The sequence below is a fragment of the Penicillium roqueforti genome, assembly GCF_015533775.1.
Source record: "Penicillium roqueforti strain LCP96 04111 chromosome Unknown scaffold_05, whole genome shotgun sequence".
NCBI lineage: Eukaryota > Fungi > Ascomycota > Eurotiomycetes > Eurotiales > Aspergillaceae > Penicillium > Penicillium roqueforti.
This window is the reverse complement of record NW_024067569.1, coordinates 797,454-823,775: the sequence shown is the minus strand read 5'-3', so window position 1 is coordinate 823,775 and position 26,322 is coordinate 797,454. Positions and strand designations below refer to the sequence as shown.

The 26,322-nt window shown below is 49.3% G+C and overlaps 11 protein-coding genes across 11 annotated transcripts; 5 read left to right on the top strand and 6 right to left on the bottom strand.

Moving 5' to 3' along the window:
- Positions 1-325: 325 nt before the first annotated feature.
- LCP9604111_3495 (UBA/TS-N domain protein) lies at positions 326-3,056 on the bottom strand (the record flags this gene model as incomplete). Its single annotated transcript, XM_039071089.1, has 2 exons — positions 326-427; positions 486-3,056. The coding sequence occupies 2 exons, from the start codon at positions 3,054-3,056 to the stop codon at positions 326-328; spliced, it is 2,673 nt and encodes an 890-aa protein (XP_038930762.1).
- A 2,079-nt stretch (positions 3,057-5,135) lies between these two features.
- LCP9604111_3494 (uncharacterized protein) lies at positions 5,136-5,605 on the bottom strand (the record flags this gene model as incomplete). Its single annotated transcript, XM_039071088.1, has 2 exons — positions 5,136-5,402; positions 5,495-5,605. 2 exons carry the CDS (start codon positions 5,603-5,605, stop codon positions 5,136-5,138), a joined length of 378 nt encoding a protein of 125 aa, XP_038930761.1.
- Positions 5,606-9,299: 3,694 nt separating this feature from the next.
- LCP9604111_3493 (URC4/urg3 family protein) lies at positions 9,300-10,956 on the top strand (the record flags this gene model as incomplete). The annotated part of the gene is made up of 4 exons (XM_039071087.1): positions 9,300-9,632; positions 9,691-10,180; positions 10,228-10,823; positions 10,873-10,956. 4 exons carry the CDS (start codon positions 9,300-9,302, stop codon positions 10,954-10,956), a joined length of 1,503 nt encoding a protein of 500 aa, XP_038930760.1.
- Positions 10,957-11,863: 907 nt separating this feature from the next.
- On the top strand, positions 11,864-12,976 carry LCP9604111_3492 (Rag GTPase GTR1; the record flags this gene model as incomplete). Its single annotated transcript, XM_039071086.1, has 2 exons — positions 11,864-12,057; positions 12,118-12,976. The coding sequence occupies 2 exons, from the start codon at positions 11,864-11,866 to the stop codon at positions 12,974-12,976; spliced, it is 1,053 nt and encodes a 350-aa protein (XP_038930759.1).
- Positions 12,977-13,752: 776 nt separating this feature from the next.
- LCP9604111_3491 (AP-1 complex subunit mu) lies at positions 13,753-15,479 on the bottom strand (the record flags this gene model as incomplete). The annotated part of the gene is made up of 6 exons (XM_039071085.1): positions 13,753-13,833; positions 13,892-14,266; positions 14,323-14,812; positions 14,885-15,114; positions 15,215-15,343; positions 15,441-15,479. 6 exons carry the CDS (start codon positions 15,477-15,479, stop codon positions 13,753-13,755), a joined length of 1,344 nt encoding a protein of 447 aa, XP_038930758.1.
- Positions 15,480-16,297: 818 nt separating this feature from the next.
- LCP9604111_3490 (mitochondrial 54S ribosomal protein mL57) lies at positions 16,298-17,115 on the bottom strand (the record flags this gene model as incomplete). Its single annotated transcript, XM_039071084.1, has 2 exons — positions 16,298-16,453; positions 16,510-17,115. 2 exons carry the CDS (start codon positions 17,113-17,115, stop codon positions 16,298-16,300), a joined length of 762 nt encoding a protein of 253 aa, XP_038930757.1.
- Positions 17,116-19,580: 2,465 nt separating this feature from the next.
- On the top strand, positions 19,581-19,879 carry LCP9604111_3489 (uncharacterized protein; the record flags this gene model as incomplete). Its single annotated transcript, XM_039071082.1, has 2 exons — positions 19,581-19,635; positions 19,728-19,879. The coding sequence occupies 2 exons, from the start codon at positions 19,581-19,583 to the stop codon at positions 19,877-19,879; spliced, it is 207 nt and encodes a 68-aa protein (XP_038930756.1).
- A 420-nt stretch (positions 19,880-20,299) lies between these two features.
- On the bottom strand, positions 20,300-21,043 carry LCP9604111_3488 (uncharacterized protein; the record flags this gene model as incomplete). The annotated part of the gene is made up of 3 exons (XM_039071081.1): positions 20,300-20,729; positions 20,858-20,945; positions 21,004-21,043. 3 exons carry the CDS (start codon positions 21,041-21,043, stop codon positions 20,300-20,302), a joined length of 558 nt encoding a protein of 185 aa, XP_038930755.1.
- Positions 21,044-22,181: 1,138 nt separating this feature from the next.
- Positions 22,182-23,351, top strand: LCP9604111_3487 (NAD(P)H-dependent flavin oxidoreductase; the record flags this gene model as incomplete). Its single annotated transcript, XM_039071080.1, has 4 exons — positions 22,182-22,224; positions 22,281-22,363; positions 22,422-23,150; positions 23,208-23,351. 4 exons carry the CDS (start codon positions 22,182-22,184, stop codon positions 23,349-23,351), a joined length of 999 nt encoding a protein of 332 aa, XP_038930754.1.
- A 991-nt stretch (positions 23,352-24,342) lies between these two features.
- On the top strand, positions 24,343-25,113 carry LCP9604111_3486 (uncharacterized protein; the record flags this gene model as incomplete). The annotated part of the gene is made up of 1 exon (XM_039071079.1): positions 24,343-25,113. One exon carries the CDS (start codon positions 24,343-24,345, stop codon positions 25,111-25,113), a length of 771 nt encoding a protein of 256 aa, XP_038930753.1.
- A 660-nt stretch (positions 25,114-25,773) lies between these two features.
- LCP9604111_3485 (hydrophobin family protein) lies at positions 25,774-26,320 on the bottom strand (the record flags this gene model as incomplete). The annotated part of the gene is made up of 2 exons (XM_039071078.1): positions 25,774-25,830; positions 25,883-26,320. 2 exons carry the CDS (start codon positions 26,318-26,320, stop codon positions 25,774-25,776), a joined length of 495 nt encoding a protein of 164 aa, XP_038930752.1.
- Between the last annotated feature and the right edge of the window lie 2 nt (positions 26,321-26,322).

Genomic DNA, 26,322 nt, shown 5'->3' with positions numbered 1-26,322 from the left:
CCAGCATTTGCAAATCCTTACAGAGGCATACTTTAGCGGCAAGTATGAATTCATGGGCGCATCTTGACTGAAGCAGCTGGTATGAGAAGTTTTGCCCGAGAAGCAGCCGTCTTGCAGGCCACCTGGAGACGAACATAGATCACGATGATAAACAAGCAGCGAGAATGAGTACTACAAGGGATCAGAAACACAAAGAAGGCAACGCTCATATGTAATTCTCTATGGGACAAAAATGCTATCAAGGCCCCTTCTAGGTAATGGAATCGTGAAATGCAACAAGCGAAATGACCATGAGTAGATGGTATGAACAGGAATATAGGAGCTCTCAGAGGTTATTTTCAGCTCTGAACTTGTCCCAGGCTTCATTTAGGGTTCCAAACACAGATCCAGCAATCATACGCTGCTCAGTGGTGGCACTGGTAGAGATCTAATATGGAACGTTAGTATATAATCTGCCAATACCACCTAAGAAGGAGTAAACATACCTTATCAGGGTGCACCTTGGAAATCCCCTTCATGTACTGAATCTTAACCTTATTCGGCAGCACCAGCTCCGACAAGCCAATCTTCTTCCACCCAGCCTCGGGCCATAGCACAGAGTCTAAGCTACCCAGCAGCGCACGCAAATTGTCTTGCTTGCCACTTTTCCAGGTAGAGATTTTCGCGTCGACGCTCTCGGCAAGAGCAAACTTCTCTTCGTCGGCACGCTCAGCCGCCTGGTTGGCTTGTCGCAGACGGCTGACTGCTTCAAAGTCCGTCCCGGATGCCGACGTGGCCGTGAGACCGGACATAACCGAGGCCTTCTTAGGCGGAGGTGAAGGCCGATTTCTAGCAGGGGCTGTGGGTTTAGATTGGGGCTTGTTGATACCAGCCGCTTTCTCGCAACGGTTTCGGCCTTGGATGCTCGTGCTGCCACCGTGACCAGACTCTACAGCCAGCTTCCACGCCTGCGCTGCATCGTTCCAGTGCTCTAGTTGCTCAAGGGCTTCGGCTTTACGCATCAAAGCCTTGCCGAAGAAGTCTTTCATAGGCTTAGGTGGTTCCCCGGTGCAAAGATCGATTACTTCCGATTCGCCCTTAGATGGGCCAATAAATGTTAAAATGATGTCGGCGTCATCAATGGCGGACTTGGGTTCACCGATCTTCAGGGCCGTCATTGCACGATTGCTGCGGATGATAATAGTGATAGGATGTTTGTCAGGCAGCATTCCAAGAGCAGTGGAAAAGCTCTGATGGGCTTCCGCGTAGTCGCCTCTTTTGTATGAGTCTGCGGCCTTTCCGCGGTGCCGGTGTGTCGATTGAAGCGCCTCTTGGGATACAGGTGGAATAGACCGTGTTGGGGCTTTGGGGCGTACAGGAATGGAAGCTGAGCGTGTCGTAGGCATGGCAGAGGGAGGAGGCTTTGAACGACTAGCTGAAGGAGCGGGGGAATCAAAGAGATCGACAGTCGGCTCAGAAGGCGGCGGTGGCGCCTGGGGTCGCTTGCGTCTCGCAGGACTAACATATGCTTGAGCCGTCTGCTCTTCATCCTTAAACCGTGAAACTCGAGATTTAGGATCCTGAGAGCTTGGTCGGGATGGACGTTGGAGGAAGTTGGGTTGTTGCCTTGGCTGGACAGCACCAGGGGACTGTTGAGTACGAGGAGGCTGGCTTCTCGGCTCGGGGTGGTGGGTTTCACGGTGACGAGGTTTCTGAGGCCGACCATCACCAGACTCAAGAAGAAGCGCTTCATTGGTGAAATCCTGCTGCTCTCGTTGTGATTGAGCCGGCTGATCACGACGATCTGGACGCTGCGGCTGCAGAGGAGGTTCATCTTGTGGCGAGGATCCATCTCTCATCCAACGCGGTTGGCTGGGGTCATGCTCGGCGTTAAATTCGTTTACCGCTTGTTGGAATTTCTTGCTGCCAGTCTTCCAAAGCGAGCCGGCTGATTTCAACAGGGTATTACCAAATTGGGAGGCTAACTGCGCAGGATCTTTGTCCGCTGATGCCGGACTCCGTCTGTCCTGACGTGATCGAGATTCTGACATTTCTTCTCTCATCCACGAAGGCCTGTCGCGGTTGCGACTATCGCTCCTTGCAGCGCGATCAGTAGAATGAGTTGTACTGGGATGCCCTTCAGTCTTCTGCCGAGACTCGGCATGGGCCTGGGTGAGAAGCCAACCAACAGCAGCCTGCACGTCGGTCCCGGACTCGGTGGTATTCAAAGCCCGGCGAGCTTTATCCGCGGGGAATCCCATATCCACCAACTCCGCAATAGCCCGGTCGACCTCGTTGGAAGGCATAGGAGATGCATCTTGGTCTCGTCCTTGAGTTGAGGGTGTGGCAGATTTAGGAGGCGGTTCGGGGTGAGGGATATCTGATATCGGCTTCCCAAGCAAACCAAGGAAATCATCATCGTCGCCTTGTTGAGGCTGAGGAGCGGGAGCGGATTTCGGCTTCAATTGATTGAGACCGAATGGATCATCGTCATCAAAGGCGTCCATCCCCCCCGTGTTGTCCTGCATGGAAATCCCCCCATTGGAAGGTTCTGAGCGACTGTTCAAGTCGATTCGAGGCGACGATCTCGAGGAGGTGGGGATTGGGAAATGCGTCGATGCGTCCACCGGTGCGGCAGAATTGAAGGCAGCCAGGAGATCCTCATCGTCCGCGGGCGGAGGTGCAGATCGAGGAGCAGGTATAGATGCGGGGCTCCGCGTGCGTCCTTCGAAATTGTCCCAGAATTGATTGTTCTGGCCTCCGTATTGCGATTCGAATCGACTGCGATTTTCGGCTTCCTTCTTAGCCTTTTCCTCCTGCAAGCGCTTCTGCTGTTCTATAAGAGATAGGTTCTTGTTCCCGGCGGAAGAATTGAATGAAACCAGGTTCGCGAAGCTATCTCCGGCGGGAGTAGCGGGCTTTGGTGAGCTTGAGCGGTTCGAGGTCGCAGATAACGGTGTGGACCTGCCGGAGCCACCATTTGATGGTATACTTGGGTACAAATACCCAGAGCTCATTGGCGGTGGTTTGCTTGTGTTTGAGTCGGAGGACCAACTCAAGCCATTTAGATCCTCCATGGTGAGTGAGCGTCGCAAAGAATGAAGGTGACGTCTGGTGGGTTCGAATGAGGATTAGGTCCCAGAAGCGGGATGAAGGTTTTCCATAATCTCACCAGCTCACAATATATAAAAGAAGCCCAACGCGGTTTCAATGATCGTTTGCTGCTATCAAGCAGATGCGGAACAGTTGCCCCCTGCATGTGGGGGATCCGGACCGCATTGAGGCCAGCACGTGATTATACATTTCCTTGTCTGAGGAAATAGTTATCAGTTCACTCGTCTGGCTATTCAATGTCTTGAGAGTGAGGTTAAACATCTCAGTAATCAATTGCCTCTAACATGAACTAACCTAGTCCAAGGTGTATGTGATGACGTCGATGTGAGAGATATCCAGTCCACAGACCTTCAACTGAGCATCTTCTTGGTACTACGTTTTGATTTCTCAACAACTCAGTGATCACTCAAATCGCCCTCAGTCCCTAAAACAACCTGAGGACTATTAACGGATATTGCCATGGCCGCTTCAGCCAACTGAAGTAAACGAACCCGGTGAAACCGATGGTTAAATGGAAAAGAAACAACCTCACGATACACATACAACGGATGAGGAATATATATGTCTCTATGCATAAATGTCACCACTGACTCAAAACACCCCTTATTAATGGAACCTGTGGCTTCATTGGCCTCGTTCTGATTTGTTGGTTTTCGTTTGAGTGGTCTAATACGTAATGTCTGCTTCGTTCTATCTTGCTATGTATGTCGTGCTGATGGATATATTTGCAGGTTTGATCCCCGGCAGGCGCCCTTGAATCACCCTCAGAGGTAATGGCAAAGAGAACAAGGAGGAGGACCAGGAGAGGAGGTGCCAGAGTCGTTGATTGCACCTGTGGGCTAATGAGCACGATTAACTCGAGAAGCACTTGTGGAAAGTGTAGGTCTTGGAGGAAATACGTATACATACTAATCAAGGGTGTCTACCTCTACGGGGTATCCCACAAGGCCCAGTCATGAAATAGTCCAGACCATTCTAGAGGGACTGAAAAAGAATCCAAAAGCTTACACTGTGGAGACCATCAATATTGATTGGTAAGGCTATCCCTGTAAAATGCAGTAAAAGGTTCACAAAAGCAGGCGTGCTTCGTCCTGAAACCAGTGCTTAGGGTTTCCACAATGCAACCTTTTAGGTCTTTTCTCGGTGCTTACTTGCAGGCTGCAAGTCCACTAGAGTTCGAAAATATGCCAATGACCACTCAATCAACTACTCCGTATATCCTACGAAATACCTGCTGACAGTCTCCAAATCGGCAAAAAGACGAATCAATAGTCGAGAAAATCATCGAGGCCCGAATCTAAAAACGCTCGACCTATAGGATCTAGGCATATTTGTAGGGCCGAAGCCTAGCTAAACTATCACTCAATCATTGAACCAAGAATCAGGGGATCACCCGGTATCCAAGACTATTAGCTGTAGACGGGGCATGTGGTATCCATTTCTTCTACTTTTGGGCCAACGCACATCCTATCCCAATGTGGGATGCGCAATACTTCAGCCTAGAACTATTTTGTCTTTTCTGGAAACTTCAATCAGGGGTAGTTGGAGACGGAAAGACCCAAATAACTATTCCGTAAATGGTAGCAGACATCTACTCATGTTCTTTCTTGGTCGTATAGATCTACTATTGGGTGGCATTTCTACCTGCCAAACTCCGTTAGCTTGCGCGCTAATGCATGAAGCTTTGCTCAATTGGTGATTTTCGCTAAACTCTAAACGATTTAACGTCATGGTTTAGCGGATGATGGAGCCCCTTTTTGACGCTTTCATGGAAGACATTAGTCCGTTCGGTGCTTGATTGTGTCAGTGGCGCAATTACAGCGGCAATTCAGCCTCCATGTCAGCTCTTGGTAGAACCATACAGAGTACTCCTTGGGAAATTTTATAGGTGCGAATCAAAAAGTAGCAATAAGCAGTGGCTGACTAAGATCAAGTGAGGTTATGTCCACTCGACGAAGATCATCATCTCAAGCGAATCAGACAAAGCACTGTATGCTTTGTGGCTGCAGGCAACCAACTTGGTATGTGATATGATAGCGACCTCACGGCCCCTTCCTGAAGTCTGCGGTGTCATACTCCACTAGAATTGGCTGCTGCACAATATCCTGTGGGAGATTCCACCTGCCTACCCCGGCATCCCAAGCTTCTGTCTCCCCTTTCTGGTGCCCAGTGACAAAAGTGCAATATAGATCTGGGTCTCCAAAGACCATGATTCCGCCTCCAATTCGGACATCATCGAGTGCGTAATTCAGGGAATCCGAATCAAATATAGATTGCGTCAATTCTGCGCTTGCAATTGGTCTGAAATTCTACAAATGTTTTCATTAGCAAAGGCGGTTCAAGCATATTCTTTGCCCTGAAACAGTATCCCAGGGGTATGAGGAGAATGGGCAATCTATACCTGTTCGGCACCCCCGCCTGGGGCGAAAAACCTCCTAACAGTAATGTACCAACGCTCTTCTGGTATTTTTACGTCGTATCCCGTGAATCTGATATGTGCTGGTAATCTCATTTTCTTGGCATGAATAACGAGAGTCTAGTCGGCTTCCATCGTAGGAAGGTCTGTAGGTATAGGTAATATCCCAGGTTGACTCGTGTCATCGACGTTCTTCAAGAACTAGCCTCGCTGGCTAAGGGAAAGCTGCTTCAGTTTATCACTGTCCTAGCTGGAGATAGAACAGAATGAATGATATCGTATCATCCTGGAACAACACGAAACTTGTAGAGTAGGATCCAGAAACAAAATTTCTTGTCAGAATCGTGACTACTCCGTTGGGGATGAAGAAGGTCAGAAGGGAATGACTTCTAGATCATTCTGAATCACGTATGCAGGGTGATCGATAGTCTTGACAAGTTCATCGAGTCCTGCTAGCCAATAGATACTAGCGTGGTTGAGATTAGCTGCTAAGCTCCCATACAAGAAAAGAAGAAAACTTACTAAGCTGGCCATTTTTGTCAAGATGTTCTTGAGTATTCACCGGGATCATAATCCCAGGGTATCCTTCATCGAGAGTCCATACAGGGCGGAACCCGTGCTTCGCAAGGTTGCGATGGTTGCATACTCCCGAGCTAGAACGGCATCACCTTTGTCGTAATCAGAATCTGAAGTATCCAACTCTTGGTCGGGGTCTTCGTACCTTGTATGCTTGATGGAAGGTGGATTAAGTCTGTATATATGTGTCTGGAGGAGATGAAGAAGGCGAGAGTGAGAAGTTAGAGTGTGAGAAGTAAGAGTACAAGATAAGGGAAGTAGCAAACACCATCCGATCATGGCACCTTGAAAGGAAGTGATGTTTGACCATGGTAGCTACTCAGTGAATCCATCAGTAATCTCACGTTTGCTAATAAATGTACTATCTAGGTATGGTTGCCAAAGCTAAGCTTGAGTGGATGAGTGGATTTCGGGAATTCCGACTCTTCCGCCAGTCGGGAAATTACGAAGTCCTCTCTTTAGCGAAATTTGTTTTATAATTTCAGCTCTCACTTTAGTTTTGTTTTTTCTCGCTTGCTACAGGACCGAAAATGACAGCAAAAAGACAGTAAAAAAGATGCATGAAGAATACACCTACGTTGTAGAAAGAATATTAAAGATGCCGATGACAAGGCCAATCAGGTCACACCTTATTAGACTTAATTCCATCTGCCGTACATACGGAGTACTCCGTACTATTGCCAAAGACTAGGCCCACACAGGGATCTTCATTGGCTTGAGGATATACTCAACGGAAGAATATTTAGTAGGTGGGTATACCGTCTTTGCGGGACCGCGTTCCGAATCCGGTACGATGTATCCAATCGATATGTAATCTAGACCAGAGGTCACGAGGTCACATTGTCCAACCTCGGGAAGGAATGTGATCGTGTATTATGTAATCTGGTTTTTTGGAATGGCAGAATCGCGGCTGAAAAGGCGGAATAAAGGATTGAGCCAATAGAAGTATAACAATCACGTGGGCGGTAGGCTTAAAAATACGTCCGAGAGTAAAGTTTCTAAAACCGAGGGGGCTAAGCCTAATTCAGAAGCCTTGGTACTCTTTATGGTCAAAAGTCCAGGAGCACGAATAATCCTTCGAAAGTGATCGTTAGAAAAAGTGGGGTGATTTTAACGGGGTTTGGCTTGATTATTATATTCATCTCCTGGGCGAAACCTGCATCATCGTGGAACCAAATGGACATTGAGATACTGTTACTCCGTAGAGTAAGGTAAGAGTGTTGGAATGGTACTCGTATATGCTTGTATTGAGACTATACATAGTATTCAAGTAGAGGATGTTTGCGGTAAAAAGGAAAGTCGGAACTCCGCTTTTTCACAGCAGCGGAACCACTCGGGAGGCCGAGCCGCGCGGTAGCGAATGGAAATCCAATCGGTGGATCGCAGTGTCTTGCCCCTGACTTTCAGGGCTTGGACAGGTATGGCTTAGTCAGTGCGCACAATGCTCGGACCTGTCTTAATATTGATGTAGGTAGGATATCCTTCATACTGATGATACTCTGCCAGCCCTCATTCTTAAGAAAAAGAAGAATGAAACCAAAATAATCCAGATTTAAGAAGATCCCAAACGAAAAACAGAGTTAAGCTGAAACGACCCAACAGAGTGGCCAGGCCCGTGCTTCCCGTTAGCTGGGTCCTTGGGTGCATTGCGGTATAAATGGGGGGTAAGGGGGGCTTGATGGTCCGGAGATGAGGCCCCTAATAAGTAAATAAGAGTCAAGACAATCAGACTGATCAAGGATTCCAACATCAAAGTTAATGATCCTTCGCATAGCCTGCACGGTCCACTGTTCTACAAGTACGGAGTACAACATAGTACCATGCAGAAAGAACCTGGGCCTGGAATACTTTACACAGACGTCCAGATATTATGTCAAGGAGGGGCAGATTAGGGCAGATTACCAGGTTTCACCTGGTAATCTAGGCTTGAGAGACGTTGTCTATGGAGTAGGTTCATACTATATATTAGGAAGCGACACCTTCCTCTTCTAGCTGATAGGCGTAGTGTGCTGACCAGGAGGCAACATCGAACCGAATCAATTCTCCGGTTTTCGGTGTGCGTTGTACTCCCCAGCACTTTTTTGGGAACCCCCCTAACTCAACCACCGTCTATTATTAACACTCTTAATTGCCAAACCCATAAAATCTCCGAACATGCGCTCGTTTAGATATATACCAAGTGGGTTTGCCCTGCCGCATCGGGTAAGCCGTGTCTTTTTCTTCTCGTTTCTTTTTTTCTTCTTTTTTTCTCTCGAACGGTACGCTAGTCCGTGCATTTCCGCGTGCGTTCCACGGATTCGCCCTAAACGTACGTTGTATTTGGTCGTTCCCCTAATAGGGCATGGTCTGATCGATGCATGTGAGCTAGCGATCTATACACGTACCACCCAGTGGCGCCTCGGAACCGGAAGTGATTTGATATTGGCATTCCTCTTTATCCATTCGCCTCGGCCCTGATTCGCTGCCCCCTTGCACAAGTCAAATGATAGTCCGTTCTCTTGCTTTCCGACTGGTCCCCTCCTCCTGATTCCCCATACATACGGCAATCGATCCTAATCTGCCCTCGGGAAATATGTACGCATTCCGTACTCTACACAAGGGCTTTGTGTGCTACTGATTATGCTGTTGTTAATATGTTGTATATGGGTTGTACGGAAGGAAATGTTCGGTACTCCATAGTTACCCCCGTAGTTCTAAAAGCAAATCAGCTACTCCGTAGTCTGGGCGTATCCGGTACCGCCCTTCACATACTAAAGTACCAGTTGTGGATTGTATCTGGTACCTTCCCAAGCTTCCGCTCTCGTTCTCTTACTCGATTCAGACGGCGCCGGACTTTGGACTTTGCCAGACTCGCCCCTAAATCGACTCCATAAATATTCGAATTCGAATATTCAAATTATTAATGCCCGGACGTCTAGCCCGTGCTAAGATGACCCTTCGCGAGAGCTGTCCACGCCCCATAAAAAAAAACAATAAGTATTTTACCTCTTTGGCCTGCTTTGGCCTGCTTTGCCTATTTTTACTTAGTCTACCCTAGAGCCTTTATTATGCGATGTTAAAAAAAATAAAAATAAGAAAAACATCACATTCAGATGTCACTTCCCCCTCTTTGTAAACTCCTTATCCGAACTACATTCTCTTCTCCCTGCAATCCCTCCCCGTTGCCCCCTTTCAACCCTCGACAAGCCTGGGGTGAACCTCCCAACTCGATACCATGGGGTTATTCAAGCGCAAAGATTCCAAGAACTCCATTCAAAGCGATACCGAGAATGATCCCATATCAATCAACAGCGCTCGTACATCACATACATCCCTGAGATCGCCAAGGTACAAGGGAACTGGCCCGCCATCCTCGATCCCGGAACTCCCTATCGCCAGACCCCCAGATCCAGCATTGGACCCGGCCGCATATCTACGGAGCATCCATGCCGTGCGCGAACGCTCCAACATCATTCTGAAAAAGGCCAAAAAGAACCAACTGCACCATTTCGACGTCGACATGAGCAAATTCGAAGCTACCGCCTCTTACGTCGTCTCCATCATCAAGGTAGAGAACCAAACGACTCGATCCTGTGAGTTTTGCGCTAACGTGTATTCCCAACCAGCGAGATTATGCGCCAGATTATGAGAACATTCCCCCGCATGGTCGCTGGCAGCACTTCGATGTCGGCGGCAGACCGCGTATCAACCAGCTTCTCCAGTCCTGGCCCAGTCGCATTGATGCGCAGGAGCGCACCCGCCGTTTGATTGATCTGTTTGTCGTGTCCGTGCTGCTCGACGCTGGCGCCGGGAACGAGTGGTCGTACCGGTCCAAGGAGTCTGGTAAAGTCTTCTCGCGCAGTGAGGGCTTGGCCGTGGCCAGTTTGGAGATGTTCAAGTCGGGGCTTTTCAGTAGCGATCCGACGGAGCCATGTCAGGTGGATGGCGCAGGATTAAAAAAAATTACGGTCGAGGTGCTTGCCAAGGCGATGCAGCATTCTGATGAGAATCCGTTGGCCGGTATTGAAGGCCGCACGGGCTTGTTGGTACGGCTCTCCGAGGCACTTAACAATCAAGACTTCTTCGGTGTGGATGCTAGACCGGGAAATATGCTAGGTGAGGCGATCTGGTGGTGTGTGTTTGAACAGCTACTAATCTTTCAGATTATCTTCTCGGTCATCCGTCAACCCTGGCTTCTTCCGTACCTATTGTTCCGATCACCACTTTGTGGTCCGTGCTTATGGATGGGTTTTCTCCCATCTGGCCGGAATCACGGACGCAGATTGATGGAGTATCTATTGGAGATGCTTGGAAGTGCTCGGATCTCCCCGATTGTCCTCCTGCAAAGCAGTGGGAGAGCATTGCTCCATTTCACAAGCTAACCCAATGGCTATGCTACTCGATCATGGTTCCAATGTCAAAACTGATGCTCATCCACTTCGCCGGGAGCGACCTCCTAACAGGCCTTCCGGAATATCGAAACGGAGGCCTGCTTATCGACCTGGGACTCATGACCTTGAAACCGGATGATATGCAGCGTGGAATCGATGCATATAAAGAGAATGCTCAGATCAAGGGTCAGCCAAGTGTCGAAGTGGCACCGCTCTTCTGCGCCGACGACGATGTAATTGTCGAATGGCGAGCCGCGACTGTCGGGTTCCTGGATGAGCTCCTAGACGAGGTCAACGCTCAGCTAGGGCTTAAGGGCTCGGACGAGCCATTAACACTAGCACAAATGCTTGAGGCTGGCACCTGGAAGGTAAGCAACTCAAGGATTCTCCAGTTCGATAAATCCTAACAAGAACCAGGGTGGTCGCGAGATTGCGGAAGTTTCGAGACCAAACACCAAGGAACCTCCTATCATGATACGATCTGACGGCACTGTCTTCTAATACCCTCTATTCCCATTTTAATTGCGGCTTTGATACCTGATATCTTCGTCCATCATTTGGTTTTGCTATTTGGGACGAGCTTTTTGATGAAATGAACTCTTCATGACCGAATACCTTCATACCTATACTTCACGTTTGGCTTTTCTACATTTACTTCAATTCCCTTACTTCCTACTTCCTACTTCCTTTATTCCACCTTTCCTTCTCTCCTCTTTCCTTCTCTTTCCTTCTCCTTCCTTCTCCTTCCTTTTTTCCTTCTTTTTCCTACCTTGAGCCTTTTCTTTTTTCCCTCTGTATTTGAGGCTATTCATCAGATTTACCACTGGTTTTGGGCGGCTTATTTCATACTCCATCTCACCCTTTTTTTTCTCTCTACTTGACACCCTCATGTTGATAAAAGCCATTTGACCATAGAACAAAGATCTATGATTTTCGGAGACCCATGAGATGTCGTCATCCCGTAACCTCGGCCCAAGCTCAAATAGAACAAACAGTGCCAACAGTGACAGTGCCAGTGCCAGTGCACGATTGCGAGGTCTCATCAGATCAGTAACTTGATGAAAACTTTAGAGTAGATAGATTGCTGGCATCGTCTTTTCTTCCTATCTCATCCCACAATCTATCCCAACACTTTAGAACATCCTGAGATCACGTGCTCGGGACAGCATTGTTCCATCTCCGCATTAGAAGTTGGAGCTCACCTGTCACCTTTCCTTATCTTGCTCTCTCGTCCTCAATCCCATTGTCAAGGCAGAAAAATGATAATATTGGACTCCTAACCGGAACTCGATACCATTGCACCTGACTGACCCTGTGAAGGCACTGAGTTGCCCTCCAGATCGACCCGAGTTGCCCCCGCAAGAGCGGGGCATTCAGCTCAACGGCAGCGCCACGAACATCTAACACCATGGATGCTCGGAAGAAGAAGAGAAAGGTGCTCCTGATGGGCAAGAGTGGATCGGGGAAGTCGTCCATGCGCTCAATTATCTTCAGCAACTATGTCGCAAAGGATGTGCGGCGTCTAGGTGCTACGATTGATGTGGAGCACAGCCACGTCAAGTTCATGGGCAACCTCACATTGAATCTGTGGGATTGCGGAGGGTGAGTAATGCGTACTCCTTGCAATCCGGGAGGCATTTCACTAACACCGAGGTTTTCCAGACAAGATGCCTTTATGGAAACCTATCTGGCCTCGCAGCGCGGCAACATCTTCTCCGACGTCGCAGTCCTCATCTACGTCTTCGACATCGAGTCCCGAGAAGTTGAGCGCGATCTCGACACCTACCACGCGATAATCGAAGCGCTGAGCGAGTTCAGCCCAAACGCCTACGTCTTCTGCCTCGTGCACAAGATGGATCTAATCCAAGCCGAGCACCGACAGCGCATCTATGACGAGCGCTCCGCCGTAATCCGCAGCCGATCTGGCGATTTCCGCGTCGACACCTTCGCCAGTAGCATCTGGGACCAATCGCTGTACAAAGCCTGGGCCGGAATTGTGCACAAGCTCATCCCGAACCTAATCGTCATCGAGCGCTTCCTAACTGCCTTCGCGAAGAAAATCAACGCCGAAGAAGTCATCCTCTTCGAGCGCTCGACTTTCCTCACCGTGACCTCGGTGACCTCTGAGGTCGGCGAGCTGAATCCGATTTACGACCGCCACGAGCGTCTCTCGAATATCATGAAGGCATTCAAGCACTGCGCCGCACGGAACACCCTCACAACACCGGCTTCGGCGGGCTTCGTCGTCATGCATACTAAAACACCTCAGTTTAATATCTTCCTCGGCCGCTTCACGGATAACACCTATATCTTCCTTGTTGTACCTCCCGGCGAGGCTTCGTACAACTGCGCTGTGCTCAACACAATGCTTGCCCGCGAGGGATTCTCGAAAGCAGCGGCTGGCAGTGGCGGCGGCGATGGCTTCCCTCTTCCTCCACCAGAAACGGCAGATGATCATGCGAATGGGTATGGGTATGGGTATGGGAATGGGTATGGACATGGGTATGGCAATCCCACGTAAAATGGGTAGTTGATTTGCCATTGGGTCTGGCTTTGTATAGCTACATAACTACTAGGGGATGTTGTCTTTCCCTTCCCCCCTTCCCCCTTACCTCCCTTTTGGTTTTTTTTGTTCCTTGACTTCTGAGGATTTATGACAAAATACAGCAGGCGCTGAATGATGGCGTTATGGATTAATGTTTTCTTCTTCTTTCTTTCTTTTCAACTTTCTGAGAATTGAGATACCCTGTGGGATTTTTTTGTACTTTTTTTTTTCTAAAAATATCATGAAAAATTACCCAGGTATTCTGCAAACTATTGAGAAAGCTCTTGAGTTTTATATAAAATCTATGTTTTTCTTCCCCATTGGTGATGGTGATGTATATATGCTTGACGTTGTAGATCATGCAATCGGCCTTGTTTCAAATGGAACTGCCATGTTAAAAGGAATACAGGCAGCCTGATACCAATGTTTCTATATCAATTCCCTGCTGTATACTGCATAGAAGCCAAATCGCTACAATAATGACAACAAGACCTTGATCATTCATGGCATTTACTTCATACAATACCGCAGTGACATAACATTTCATCCGAACCATCTATATTCCTAGCATCCGATGCAGAAGCGAAACGCATAAGAGAAGAATAAAAACATGGGAGGGATTTGATTATCTATCGGACCGGCCGGCCTCAACGGAGAAGGATGAAAAAAAAGGTGGGAACAAAAAGATAACTCGGACAAGAAGGGCATGAACGGCTGTACAAAATCAATCATCCAGAGAGCTTGAACGTTTTTCATTGGATTTCTGGCATGCGCATGGCAATGTCGCCCGACTGTGTGATGTATCGCACCCAGGGGAGAGAGGGGTATTGCAGCTGTGGGAGTTGATTGTTAGTGATAGATTATAAGAATCCACTGATGGGAAAGACTTACCTTTGGTTCGGTGATCTTCAGATATCGCACTTGGATGCCGCTGGTCGTGAAATAGGGGATCTCGAACTTGACGTTGATGGGACGTTTCGACTTGCCTACGCCGCCGGCTCCGCCCATGCTGCCTCCGAACCCACCGGTCATACCGCCGCCGCGCTCGTCGTCACCCTTGACAGAGGGTAGACCTAGCTCTGCGCGCATGAGGAATTCCTTGCCGCCGCCGAATTGCTTGATCTTCCAGATGATGGCGGACTTCTCGGGAGCGTAGTGCACGGTTCCGATATTTGTGCGGAAGCGCGGGGAGTCGGCGTCTTCGGGGACGGGGACGAGAATCTCCACGTTGTTGGCGGTACTGCGGCGTTTGAATTGGGCTTTGGCCTGTCGTGAAATACTGGTTAGGGATTGATATTTGGTAAACTGGGTGGGAATGTTACCTTGAGCATATATTCAATTCGGGATCCCGAGTGCGATTCAACCACGCACTCCACCCAGATCAACGGCTTCACTTGTGTGTTCAGTCGGTAGCTCATGAGCTCGAATTCACCGTCCGGAGGGATGAAACTGATTGTGCGGTCATTCTCGAAGCGCGAAAGTCGGACACACTGGTGGAACTTCACGTCCTCCATCTCGACCGACTTGCCTCGTGTAGCACGACCCGTGGTCTCGAACATGGCTTTGTCGTTCAAGCCCAATCGCAACTCTGGCATACCACTCAGGTAGCACTTCATCTTGACAGCGCCCAGAATCTCAGAGCGCAGGACGTTTCCATTTGCTGAAACGAGAAGATTGAGAGACTCGACCACGTCGAGGAAGACTTCGTTTTTGCGGTAGCGTATCCCCTCGCTGCGCCAGGAGACAGCATTTGTGACAGCGATAGGTGGCCGTGCTTGGACATCCAGCTTGTGTGACTCTTGGGTGATGTATCTGGTCATAGCGCAGGTCTGTTAGTTATGCTGTTTCATCACCACCCCCGCCGCACCAGACCCAGCTGCTTACTCTTGTAGAATCTTGCTCTCTGTTGTCTGCGGGTATCCAAAATCCATCATCTCATCCAGTAATTCGTAAATGACGACGAAGTTATCCCGAATACTCTCCTCCTCCAATACCTTGAAATATTCGGTGAAGACCTCCACCAGCTTGTGGAGGAAGAGTAGAATTTCGGTGGCATTTGTGTTTCGTTTGGTCAATGCGAGGATATAGAGGTTGCTGTGGCGGATATAGAGGTACTAGACGAAAACACCCCTGTGTCAGTACGTGGGAGCGCACAATAGGAGACACTCAGGAGTGGGCGTGGTCAGGGCAATGCCCAGGCTCGGTGGGACGCACATTGATTCCCTCGTGAGAGAAACAGGGAGGAACTGCTGAGCTTTCTTCTTCGGCATCACTGAGGAGGATAGGGAATTTCTCGACTGCGGACATGGGAATATCTCCGCGGTAATTGCGGGCCAGTAGGGTCTATAGATGGTCAGTGGGGGCTTGTCCCTGGACGCATTGACGATTTTCCCGGCAGGGGGTCGCATCGCCCTGTTCTGCACAGTTTCCAATAGCCTACCTTGCCCTTGAGGTCGAGGAAGAAGAGTGCCGACGCCATGACGTGTCAATGGGGGTAAATAGATGACGGGAGAAGTGGTGATGATCTGGTCTCTTGAGATGGGGGTGCGAAAGCAAAAAAATAACAAAGCCACCTTATGCGCCTACTGCAGCATTGTCAATAAAGCAGTAAGAACAAATAGAATAGCAGCAGATGAGGTGAGAAATGAAAGGAGCAGATCAGCGGAGGATTGTTGGCGATGCCCGCATGTCCCAGGCCGGAGATAGACGCCAAGCCCAAAGCGGACTAGCGTAGAAAATCACACATAAAAGCCCGTCGCGCACTTTTTTATTTCTTCTTTCTTCAACGCTCCCAATAGACAGTTCAAGGCAGTATAAAGTCCTTTGTGATTTTCTACAGCTACTCCGGCATTCTGTCGGAGTGCTATAGTGTTTTGATTACTACCTTGCGATACAGTGGTGCGGAGACTACGATCTTACGAGGGTTCCATAAGAGCTGGCCGAGTACTTTCTCTGTTACTCGGGCGGCGTCAGAGGAACCGTACATTTCTATAACTTCAAATGAATTTTTTATAAATCGAATCTTCCTTGTAAATTGTCCTAGGTGCTTATTTTGATTGTAATCTGCTCCATTCAATCTGCAAGTGCAACTCTTTCAAGTGGTATTTGGCAGTAGTCTGAGAAATCAAACGATATAAAAAAAACAAGTCTGTTTAGAAGTACATGTACAATCGTAGAGGTTCCCCGATTGAGAAGTTCACTCCCCAGTCAACCTACCACCGATGGAAATATCAAACAAGATAACGCCCTGAAAATGCTCCAAAGGAGACCAATACCCCAAGCCCAAGTCTTGGACCCTTACGAGACCGACTTGAGTCCTAGTGGTTCAAGTATCCGCTCACGAGCCACCTTGGTGGCAACAACTCCTCCCTTCTCTAGCGAAACAGCGCCAACGATAGCGTACATGGTATGCGCGAGAACGAGCTCAATACCGGAGGCACGGAGGTCGTTAGGCTGGGATCTTCGTTAGCTGGTGATCAAGAACACCAAAGACTAGGATGGAGGCATACCATTCTGGGACTCCATCTGAGAACCTTCTGTAACTCGTACTTGTTTGCAAGCTCAGCGAGCTTCGACCGCTCGGTGAGGATCTTCTTGGTCTCACCAGAGAGGTTGTTCAATCCATCCAGAGCCGGGTGGGTGAAAGGCACGCGACCATACTCGTCCTTCTTCGGTGCGGCACCTGTGTACGGAGAATCCTGTGCCAAAGCCAGCGATGCTTGCAGCTGCACAATGCGTTTTCCCAGGAAGGCCAGTCGATCGTTGAATCCGCGACGCCCTTGGTCGAAACTCTTATGCGTCACTGCCAACCACTTGGTCTCGTCCGAGAGGAGTTTGTCGCCGCCATTGCCGAACAATCGGATGTAGAATCGGTCTAGCAATAGCGGATCTGCATTGACGTGGAAGGTCGGGCGCTTGGAGTCAAGGTGCAGACTGAAGGGGGCCTTTGCCGCCGCGGGAGTGTAGGACCACCGGGGCTTTTCTTGTTGACTGGACTCCTCCGATGTAGAGGTCGCGAAGTTGCGGCATGGGATGACTCCCGCAATTGGGCGAACGGCGAATTTGGATGCAGTGCAGGCGGTCCTGGCCGCTCGAGAAGAAAGGTTCAAAGACATGGGGTCGGTGGTCTGCGTGTCTACTCGGAGTTGATCGAACGGAAAGCAAAGAATTCGGCCTGGGCGGTGTGATACTGCCGGTCATCAAATACCCAGACCCATGAGTTCTATGTTCACTGTTGCTCATGTCTGTTTTTCATGACTGCAATTCTTACAAAAACTTGTTGCTGAACTTAATTCTGTTCAATTGCCATCTCGCCGGTTTGACATGCAGTTAAACAACCTTGGAAGCCGGAGGCAACCGGGACCTTCACCGCTGCTGCGCGGTATCTTTTGCTCGAATGCTTGACCTTGTGCACCGGACCCGAAGCGACTAACGCTGATTCCGGCTGTTGCAGCCTACCACAGGCCAGCATGGCTATGACAGTTGGAGGTGGAACACACACAAACTTCCGACTCTGCCATGCCTCGATGCATATATGATCAAAACGGCATATGACTCACATTAATTAAGCACCTTGGAAGCCTATGTGGAACATTTTAGCGGTCAGGCTATGGAGCTTCTGAATGATGCTTCGATATACTCCATACCGCTAGTTGCGGGCCAAATCCAGCACACATAGGCTTTCGTTTAGCTTAGGTACGGCCCGCTATGATACACGATGTGTATTTACCCCAGCTGCTGTTGCTAGCAGCTTTGACTCATGTTTTCTGCATGTGCCCATTGAAAGTTGGGGTTCGACTGGGTGTAGATGGTCTCGCGGATATCCCCACTACTTTGTCCAGCAACATCCTTCTCTGGATAATATCGCTATTATATGAACCAATAGGAAACCTGTGCTCTCTCACCTTATAGGTTATAGGTCCAATAGTGCTGCCAGGTAACATCATCTGACTGGCTGACGGGCGACGCAACCGACCATGAGCGCGGCCCAAAGATCAGGGACACAGGTCTCCAGCCGCTGCAGAGAAACGGTGGGAAATCCAAAAGAAAAGAACAGAACCATACGGAAGGAGCTAGGCGATCAAGAAACATTCAAAAGAAGGTTCGGTAACCTTCTCGGAACACAGTCGTTCCGCGAAACCTGCCGGGTATGCAGAGGCCATAGCTACCTGGAGCACGGGGCAGTGTTTTTGGGCCTGCCTGGTTGCGGATGTACGCAGCTGGAAAGCTCAGCTGAGGCCCAGTGGTTGGCTCGAACGGCCCATGCCTCTCTGGGCTGCGGAATAACGGCCCTGCTGTATGCTGTATCATCGTAGCCTGAGCTCGTCCCCTGGATTAGGCAAGAGACTGTCATGTACCGAAGGCAAAACATGATCCACGTGTATTGGCGTTCGGTCTTATTTGGCCGTGCTCCATAGGTAGGCTTCCTTTTTCTCATATTGCCTCTTATGGTCGGTGGAAGCTTCTACGACTTGCATATCCATTCTTCGCACGACTAAGCAAGTTCGCAACCCACAATGGGCATTGTGGGAGCTCCGATAAAAGGACCGGGATATGTTAATGACAGTGCCTTTGCCCATCTTCGAAAGGTCCTAAGTTTGAAAGACACAAGAACACAAGCTCCTCAATGTTTGATGGCCTCGAATTCATACATACTTTTTACTAAAACAGCAGACGGCTGTTCAACCCAAACATTATTACTAAAAGTATTGAATAAGTAGCCAACGGCAAATCATCTAGAGCGAACCCAGTGAAACAGAATCCCTCAACAGACTGCAGGAATCCGAAGGGTCAGACCGCTGGTGGAACTCTGCCGTCTGCAGGCAGTTGATCCGGGGGAGAAGGATTTATACTCGTTCATTGCGGACATTAAGTTGTATACTATTTGCTTTTTGAGGAAAGATAATAGGGCAAAGTGGATATACTTCCAACTTCCTGTCGATGCTTGCTTCCGGGGAAATGAAAAGAAACAAAAATATAATACTCACGATAGCGGGTGTGACTGCCTGCGGGTACTATCTAATGGTTTATACATCAAGTCTTCACACGGGCCCTTGCAGACTCTACCAAGATATTGATCTTCACGGATAGTCATCCCCAAGGTCCACGGATAGCAACGGGAATATGACCATCGCCAAACGGCTTTTTGTCTTGATCCTTGATCGGGATGTTCGACAGGGTAGCGGTGTGCGACTCATATCGATGGCGACCTATGACCCCAGTTAAACTTGAGTCATTTAAATAGACATGGACTAGTCCGGATTTCAGGTCATCTTCCTTTAAAACACCAGAGTTCTTTGTCTTCGTCCTTTTCCCGTGTTTCGTTGCAGAGCTATACTTCCTTTCTCTGTCAACCCTGACTTGTGTGCTCCATTTCACTACAACCACACTCATTTCGTGCCTTTCAAACATCCAAATGGCTTTCAACCCTGCTTTTGCCCATGGCTTCCAGCCCACCCCTGCATCGCCGGCCCAGACATGCTATACATTCACGGGAAGCGACCCGGCTTGTGATCACTCCGTGCAAGATCCTCCTTCACCCCGACCTTTCCCTCCCAACCCTCCTCCTAGTCCTGCTTAGATGGCAGTTGCTTGGGTTTTTAATTGCTTGGCGTTGAGGCGACACGGGACAATAGGTGAGTGTTGTCTAACGCAGCCATATTCTAGATCCTCTAGATATATAACGGCCAAGTCGCGGAGATCTGAGTGAATACTAACTTACTTACAGATCATACCCCAACGCATTTTAACTGCGGTCTGACGGGGATATGCATTGATGGCGACTACGACTGGGATACCATAATACGATGTGTATCGGTGCTGGTACAAGAAGAATTGCGGGTGGAAAATGGCAAAGTCACGAGGCACACTGGACCCTAAGGGGACTGCATGTGTGAGAGTGAGAGTGAAGATGGCCCTCGAGTGACGGGTTAGTGACGGGTTAGTGACGGGTTTACATACTCGATGTGTTTTTCTCATCCGCATATCCATTGTCTGGCAAGATAGCTTAATGGAACTACATCAAGTGGGACCGATTGCATTTTCACACTGATACATGACATCTAGAAGTAGGCGAGAAGAGCATCTAGACTTTCACAACTCAAAATTGACATACTCGTATATTCAGATCGTGCAAGTAATCTAGCCCAACCCGAACGCAATCTCCAATTAAAACAGCTGAACAGACGAAAAAGAATCAGCGTCTTTTGAGCTTGCGCCAAGTGACCCGATTCGTGTATATTTTAGAAAATCAATTTAGTAACACATAGGGAAATTCGGAGGTATGGGATACGGAAACATTTAAATCAAAGCAAGACCAACAGCACTGGCAACGCTGAGACCAATCACAGTCCAGCCAGTCTTGATGATAACAGGGTTAGTGAGACCACGGCCGAGATCCCACATCAAGTGGCGGATACCGTTCATGCAGTGGTAGGTGAAAGGAAGGGCCAGGGTAGTCTTCAGGGCGACCTTGGCCGCGAAAGGGAGGGCACCCATGGCAGCGACCATGGAGGCAGACTCGATGTGCCATCCGAGAGCGGGAGAGGCAAGGTAGGCAGTAGCCCAAAGGTAGAGGGTGCCGGAGAGAGCCACACCAGTGATACGGTGGAGGGAACTACCGATCCAGCCGATCTGGGGCCTGTAGATGCTAAGATGAGGGGCAACAGGACGGCGAAGACGCTGCTGGACGAGGATCTCGTTGGGGTCCTGGGTGTTTGAAGTGACTTGTCTATAGACCATATTCCCTGGTTAGTATAGACTTATGGAGATTGCGGATGACGTAGGCATTCGGCATGTGCTTGATTCGAAGACGAGCGAAGCAATTAAAGCTTGTCGTTTAAGCGCTGTATAACTGACCTTGTCTGAATGTTCTTGCTGAGGGCAACGGCCACAGGCGAAGCGCCCATCATGGACGACCGCATAGCGAGCGGTTGCTGGACGGCAACTGTCCGGGATAAGTTAGATCGCAGATTCGGACAAGGTAGGAATTGGGCTAGACATACGCCGTCGCAGCGATTGTTGGGCAAGCTTCTGGGAGAACATTGTGATTGCAGAGTTGAGATTGTTCTGTTTGATCAGGATAGAAATCCCAAATGGCTCGCGATGGCTCGGAATGGACGGACGACCTCGGGTACGGGAGTCTTAAGTCACGGGACTTGCATCCGGTCGACAGCGGCTGCCAATCAGATCCGGTCTATTACCAGCCGGAATATCCTTATTCCCGACGCGCTACCGTGGTCATGTGACTGCTCGCCTGTTTTCCCACTTTCTTCCTTTCTTCCGTCCGCTGCTCTCTCTTCTTTCTCTTCCTCAAGAGTCTCCGCTCACGTCGTCTACTGGTCTTGGCTGGGATGATGTCGTCGTGTTAAGCTTTCCCTCACTGACTGCGGCTTTCTGTCGTGGACGCCGAGGGATCTAGAGGCTCTCAGAAGGAGAGTCCCGTCGTTAATCGCCCGTTCCACTCTACCAATGAGGGGAAGGGGTTTCATATTCAGGGATACATACTACATGTATCACATCCATTGATGTTTGTAGATCGCCAGGTTTTTCGGACGCAGTTGGTTTGAAATGTCACTGCAACTGTTGAAAAGCCTGCATTCGCTGTGGAGAAGCATCCAGCCGAGGCATTTATGTTTGCACGGTTGCTATATTCACTCGAGTTATGCAGTTATATTCAATTCATAATGGACAATTGAAACAATGATCTTACCTCTTACATGCGTCTGTTCGTAAATTGTCGTCGGTTGTAAACTTTCGAGGTTGGAGATGAAGCTATACACGGTTGGTTCCTTGTCACATGTCAAAGGTCAACCATGGCATATATTCTCTCCCTTCTTAACTAGGTCTGGGCTTGATATTCGATCTGCGGGCTAATACTCACAAGTAGATAAAGGGCTCTAGACCTCCTAGCGACATATGAATATCCCTTTGTTCAGTAATCAAAATTGCAGATGCAACCTCGGCACCTCGGACCTTCCCCACAAGTAAAGAGATCCGCCGCGTGCTGACATCCGTTTATTATCTGTTCAAAAACTCGAGAATCTGCTTGACTCTGTATTTTCCGAAGCGATCAAGGAAGCGATCATACTCATGTTAGTATATATGGTCCCTATTCGGGTTTTATCTTCTTTCCTTGGAAGTTACTGACTCCGCATCAGATTAGAAACCCCGACTTAACAAGATGCCTTTCAACACAGCCTTGACGCGAAAGCTCGGTATTCGAGGTGCGCTATGAATTCATTATTCTGCAAATATCACCAGCTGCTGATCACAGATATAGTGCCCGTCGTGCAGGGTGGTATGCAATGGGTTGGATACGCTGAGCTGGCCTCGGCTGTTAGCAACGCTGGCGGACTTGGAATTGTATGTTTACTCTTCAATGAAAGCCCTAATTTAATACAGTACTAACAATACAATCCAGCTCACAGCTCTCACCCAACCAACCCCCGAAGACCTCCGCAAAGAAATCCGCAGATGTCGCACCATGACCAAATACCCCTTCGGAGTGAATCTGACCCTCCTCCCCGCCATTGTTCCCCCCGATTACAGTGCCTACGCCCAAGTAATTATCGACGAAGGAGTCAAGATTGTCGAGACTGCCGGTAACAACCCCGGCCCCGTCATCACCCAGCTGAAGAAGGCCGGCATCATCGTCCTACACAAGTGCACGACCATCCGCCATGCCAAGTCCGCCGTCAAGCTCGGCGTGGACTTTCTTTCTATCGACGGCTTTGAGTGTGCCGGCCACGTCGGTGAGCACGACATCACCAATTTTATCCTTTTGAGCCGTGCGCGCCAGGAACTCAAGATTCCGTTCATCGCCTCTGGTGGATTCGCCGATGGCCAGGGTCTTGCTGCTGCCCTGGCGCTCGGCGCTGAGGGTATCAACATGGGTACTCGCTTTATGAGCACTGTTGAAGCCCCAATCCACCAGAAGGTCAAGGAGGCTATCGTCGCGGCACAGGAGACTGATACTGCGCTTGTGCTGCGTCGGTGGAAGAATACCTCCCGCCTGTTCGCTAACAAGGTGGCTAAGGATGCATTGAAGATTGAGCAGGAGAGTAAGACTGGCGAGTTCAGCGAGGTTGGGCCCTATGTTAGTGGCAAGCGGGGTCGTCAAGTCTTCATTAACGGTGACGTTGATTTCGGCGTAAGTTAATTGCAAAATTATGTTTCATGTGCATTCGCTGACTCTTTCGTTATACAGGTGTGGACTGCCGGTCAGGTTATTGGCTTGATTCACGACATCCCAACTTGCGAGGTCCTGCTCACCCGGATCGAGAAGGAGGCCGTGGAGGCGATGACTCGGACCAGGTCTTTGTTTATCGATGCTCCCTCCAGCAAGCTTTGAGGGGTTTTATGTTACAGATGTGGTCTCAGGCGTATTTAGCTTTTTATTGTTTAGAAAGATCTAACAGAATCATTTTGGGATTTTGGTGATGGCCCGGCTTTGTACATTTGCATTTTGAATAGTACTGCCAGGCTTTCTATCTTCACTTCACGCTCGTCGATCCACGTCATTTCCGGCGCTGAAATAAGAGCTACCCACTCTCCACAGGGGCTTGGTCAACGGTCGCATTCCCGAGCGAGGGTCCGTGATATTGCATCAAGGATCTGCAAGCACGCAGATCCGCGGACACTCGGGCATTCCTCCAACGCCAACCTCCAACAATAATGATCCAACGCGATAGCGAAGCTTTCGTCCAAGCCTACTAGAGGAAATTGAAAAAGAAAGAATGATATTTTCTTCAAAGCCCGCGTGTTCCCATGTGAGATCAAAAAAAGAGTGGAGACATCCTTGCATGCAGTCGATCCTCGGGGGAATGCTTGAATCTTCTACGTTTCCGGCTCTGACCATTGGTTCTGTCTCAGTTGTAGCATCGATTTCTCGACTATGCATGATATCATTCATCATGAGTGGTCCCCTTACCACCAACTTACACCGTGATGCTTAGTATTCTCACTGTGGATCGTGCTGTTTAGAGCAGGGTTAGAATATCTCGAAGTAAACGTAGCTGTACTTGAGGTTAGTATACGCAATCCAACAGCCCGAGCAAGTTGATCAAATCCCATTGCGTTTCACAGCAGCCGGTACAAACCAGCATTACCCCGTGAGGATCTAGATAGTGACATACCTCGTCCAACGTGTCTCCAGCCCAGAATTGAACGCGGCCGAACTTAGCCTCCTCCCGGAATTAGTTATTCAATTCATATATCCCAAACCCAGCATTCTGACAGCTATTCCAATCTCTATCACTATCAAAACCAATACCAACTTCACATCTCCAACCACATACCTATACCACAGCACACTCATCCTCACACAAACAAATCTCTCCAAAATGGGCTTCAAATCCACCCTGGCACGCTGCATGCGAAAGGACCGTCTCTCCAAAAGACTCTCGGCAACAAGCACCAAGGTCCACGACGAAGACTCAAACGATCTAATCAAAACAACCTCCGAAACAGTCTCGACCCGCGCAAGCATGGAGTCCACCTTAACCATGGTGCACCACTCGTTCCACGAACCAGTCCTGCCAGGCGAGTCGCCGGCGAACCGCATGCAGATCAGGACAGATAGTGGGAATATGCGGACGTTATTTGATGAAGACACTACTTCCAACCAACCGACAGACCGCGCTACCAAGGCGCTGTCTAGACCCGCATATCCGATTTTGAAATTGGATTGTCGGTCGCCTGTCGATGCACCGAGGAGGGTGTTGCAGGAGCCTTGGGAGATGTCAACAGATGGGAATAGGAGCAAAACCCCGGTGATTGCTGGTTATCCCGGAAAGGGTGCTTCGGGCTTTTCGTCTAAGACAACGGCCCAGGAGGGTCTTTCGCCCACTGAGAAAGTTGTGGCCGAGAAGAAGGATAAGAGGTCTATGGCGGCTTTGCTGAAAAGACATTGTGGATTGAACATCCCGCGCTCGTCGATTTCAATTAAGGCTTCGCGCGATCTTCAGTCGCCGAAGTGGTTGGATTCTGCTGGGGTTACGGAGGAGGAGGCTTTGGTGGATAAGCAGGATGGGAAGTGGGTGGAGGTGGATTTGCATGATGAGAGGAGGAGGAATAGTGTCTGGGGTGGTGTTGCGCTTGGGAGACTTTGGTAAAAAGTAGTGGATCGGAATGAGTGTTAGTTCTTTTGTACATAGTTGGCACGGTATTTAATTGAAGTCAAAATTGAACGGTTGTCTCTCTGAACGAATGGACATGATGATTTGTAATTAATTTCCATGTTGATAAATGGATTGAAGACGAGGCAACATGAAAAGGAGGTCATGAACAGGAAGTGAAAAAGGATCTAGCTATGCCCCAGCTGGTTTCGTCGAGGGGGCCGATGTAATGGAGTGCGAAGGAGCTTAGGATACTGGACGCCGAAAGCAGACGAGGGAGTCTAGTGAATTAGGAGAGAATTGACCGATCTGAGAAAATGGATGATGATGCAACGAGTCTAATGAATTAAAGTAATATATATGGAAAAGCCCTAACCGAGACAGAAACTGGGCCGTTCCAATGCGCAGGGAACAAGTAATAAGCAGAAATCAAAACAATCTTCTTTCTCCGAGGGTGCCACACGACACAAGTTAAATGATACACGAGATGGTTCAAAAGGAATCTAACTAATCAATTGAAAGCCAAAAGCCTACTTCCCATGCCCGAAATCGATAACAGTCCAAACCGGCAGTGGTACCATACTCTGCACCAAGGTCCAAAGAGCTGGCGAGATTGCCAATGCTTTTTGCGTGATGAGAGAAAACACGGCGAGACGCTTAGAGGATGGAGCCAAGGGCAACACAGGGGAGGCCGAGACCGATGAGGTCGGAGTTCTGTAAGATATGTCAGTTGTAGTCGAAATAGCGTGGATGTTGGAGCACTAACGGCGCTGGAAGGAGAGTTCTGGCAGCAGGCAATGTTCTGCTTGCACTTCTGGTTGATGAGATCCTGGATGGGGACACCAATGAGGACGGGGATCTGGAGATCCAGCTTGGAGCACTGGTCGAAGAGACCGAGGCCAGAAGCACCGGATCCGGAGCCGATCAGGTTGCTGAGGGTACCACCGAGGATTCCGGAGTTGATGTCGGTGGTGTCACCGGCGTAGACAGCCTTGTTGCAGCAAGAGAGCTGGGCCTGGTCACCACACTTGGCCTGAGCCTGCTTGACAGTCATGTTGTCGGGGACAGCGAAGCGAACGTCGGTGTTGCCCTTGTTGCCGACACCGTTGCCGGAGCCAGCACCACCAGCGGAGGCGCCTCCAGGGGGAAGAGCGTAGACAGTGGCAGCGAGGCCGAGGACAATGGCGGAGAGAGAGAACTGCATTG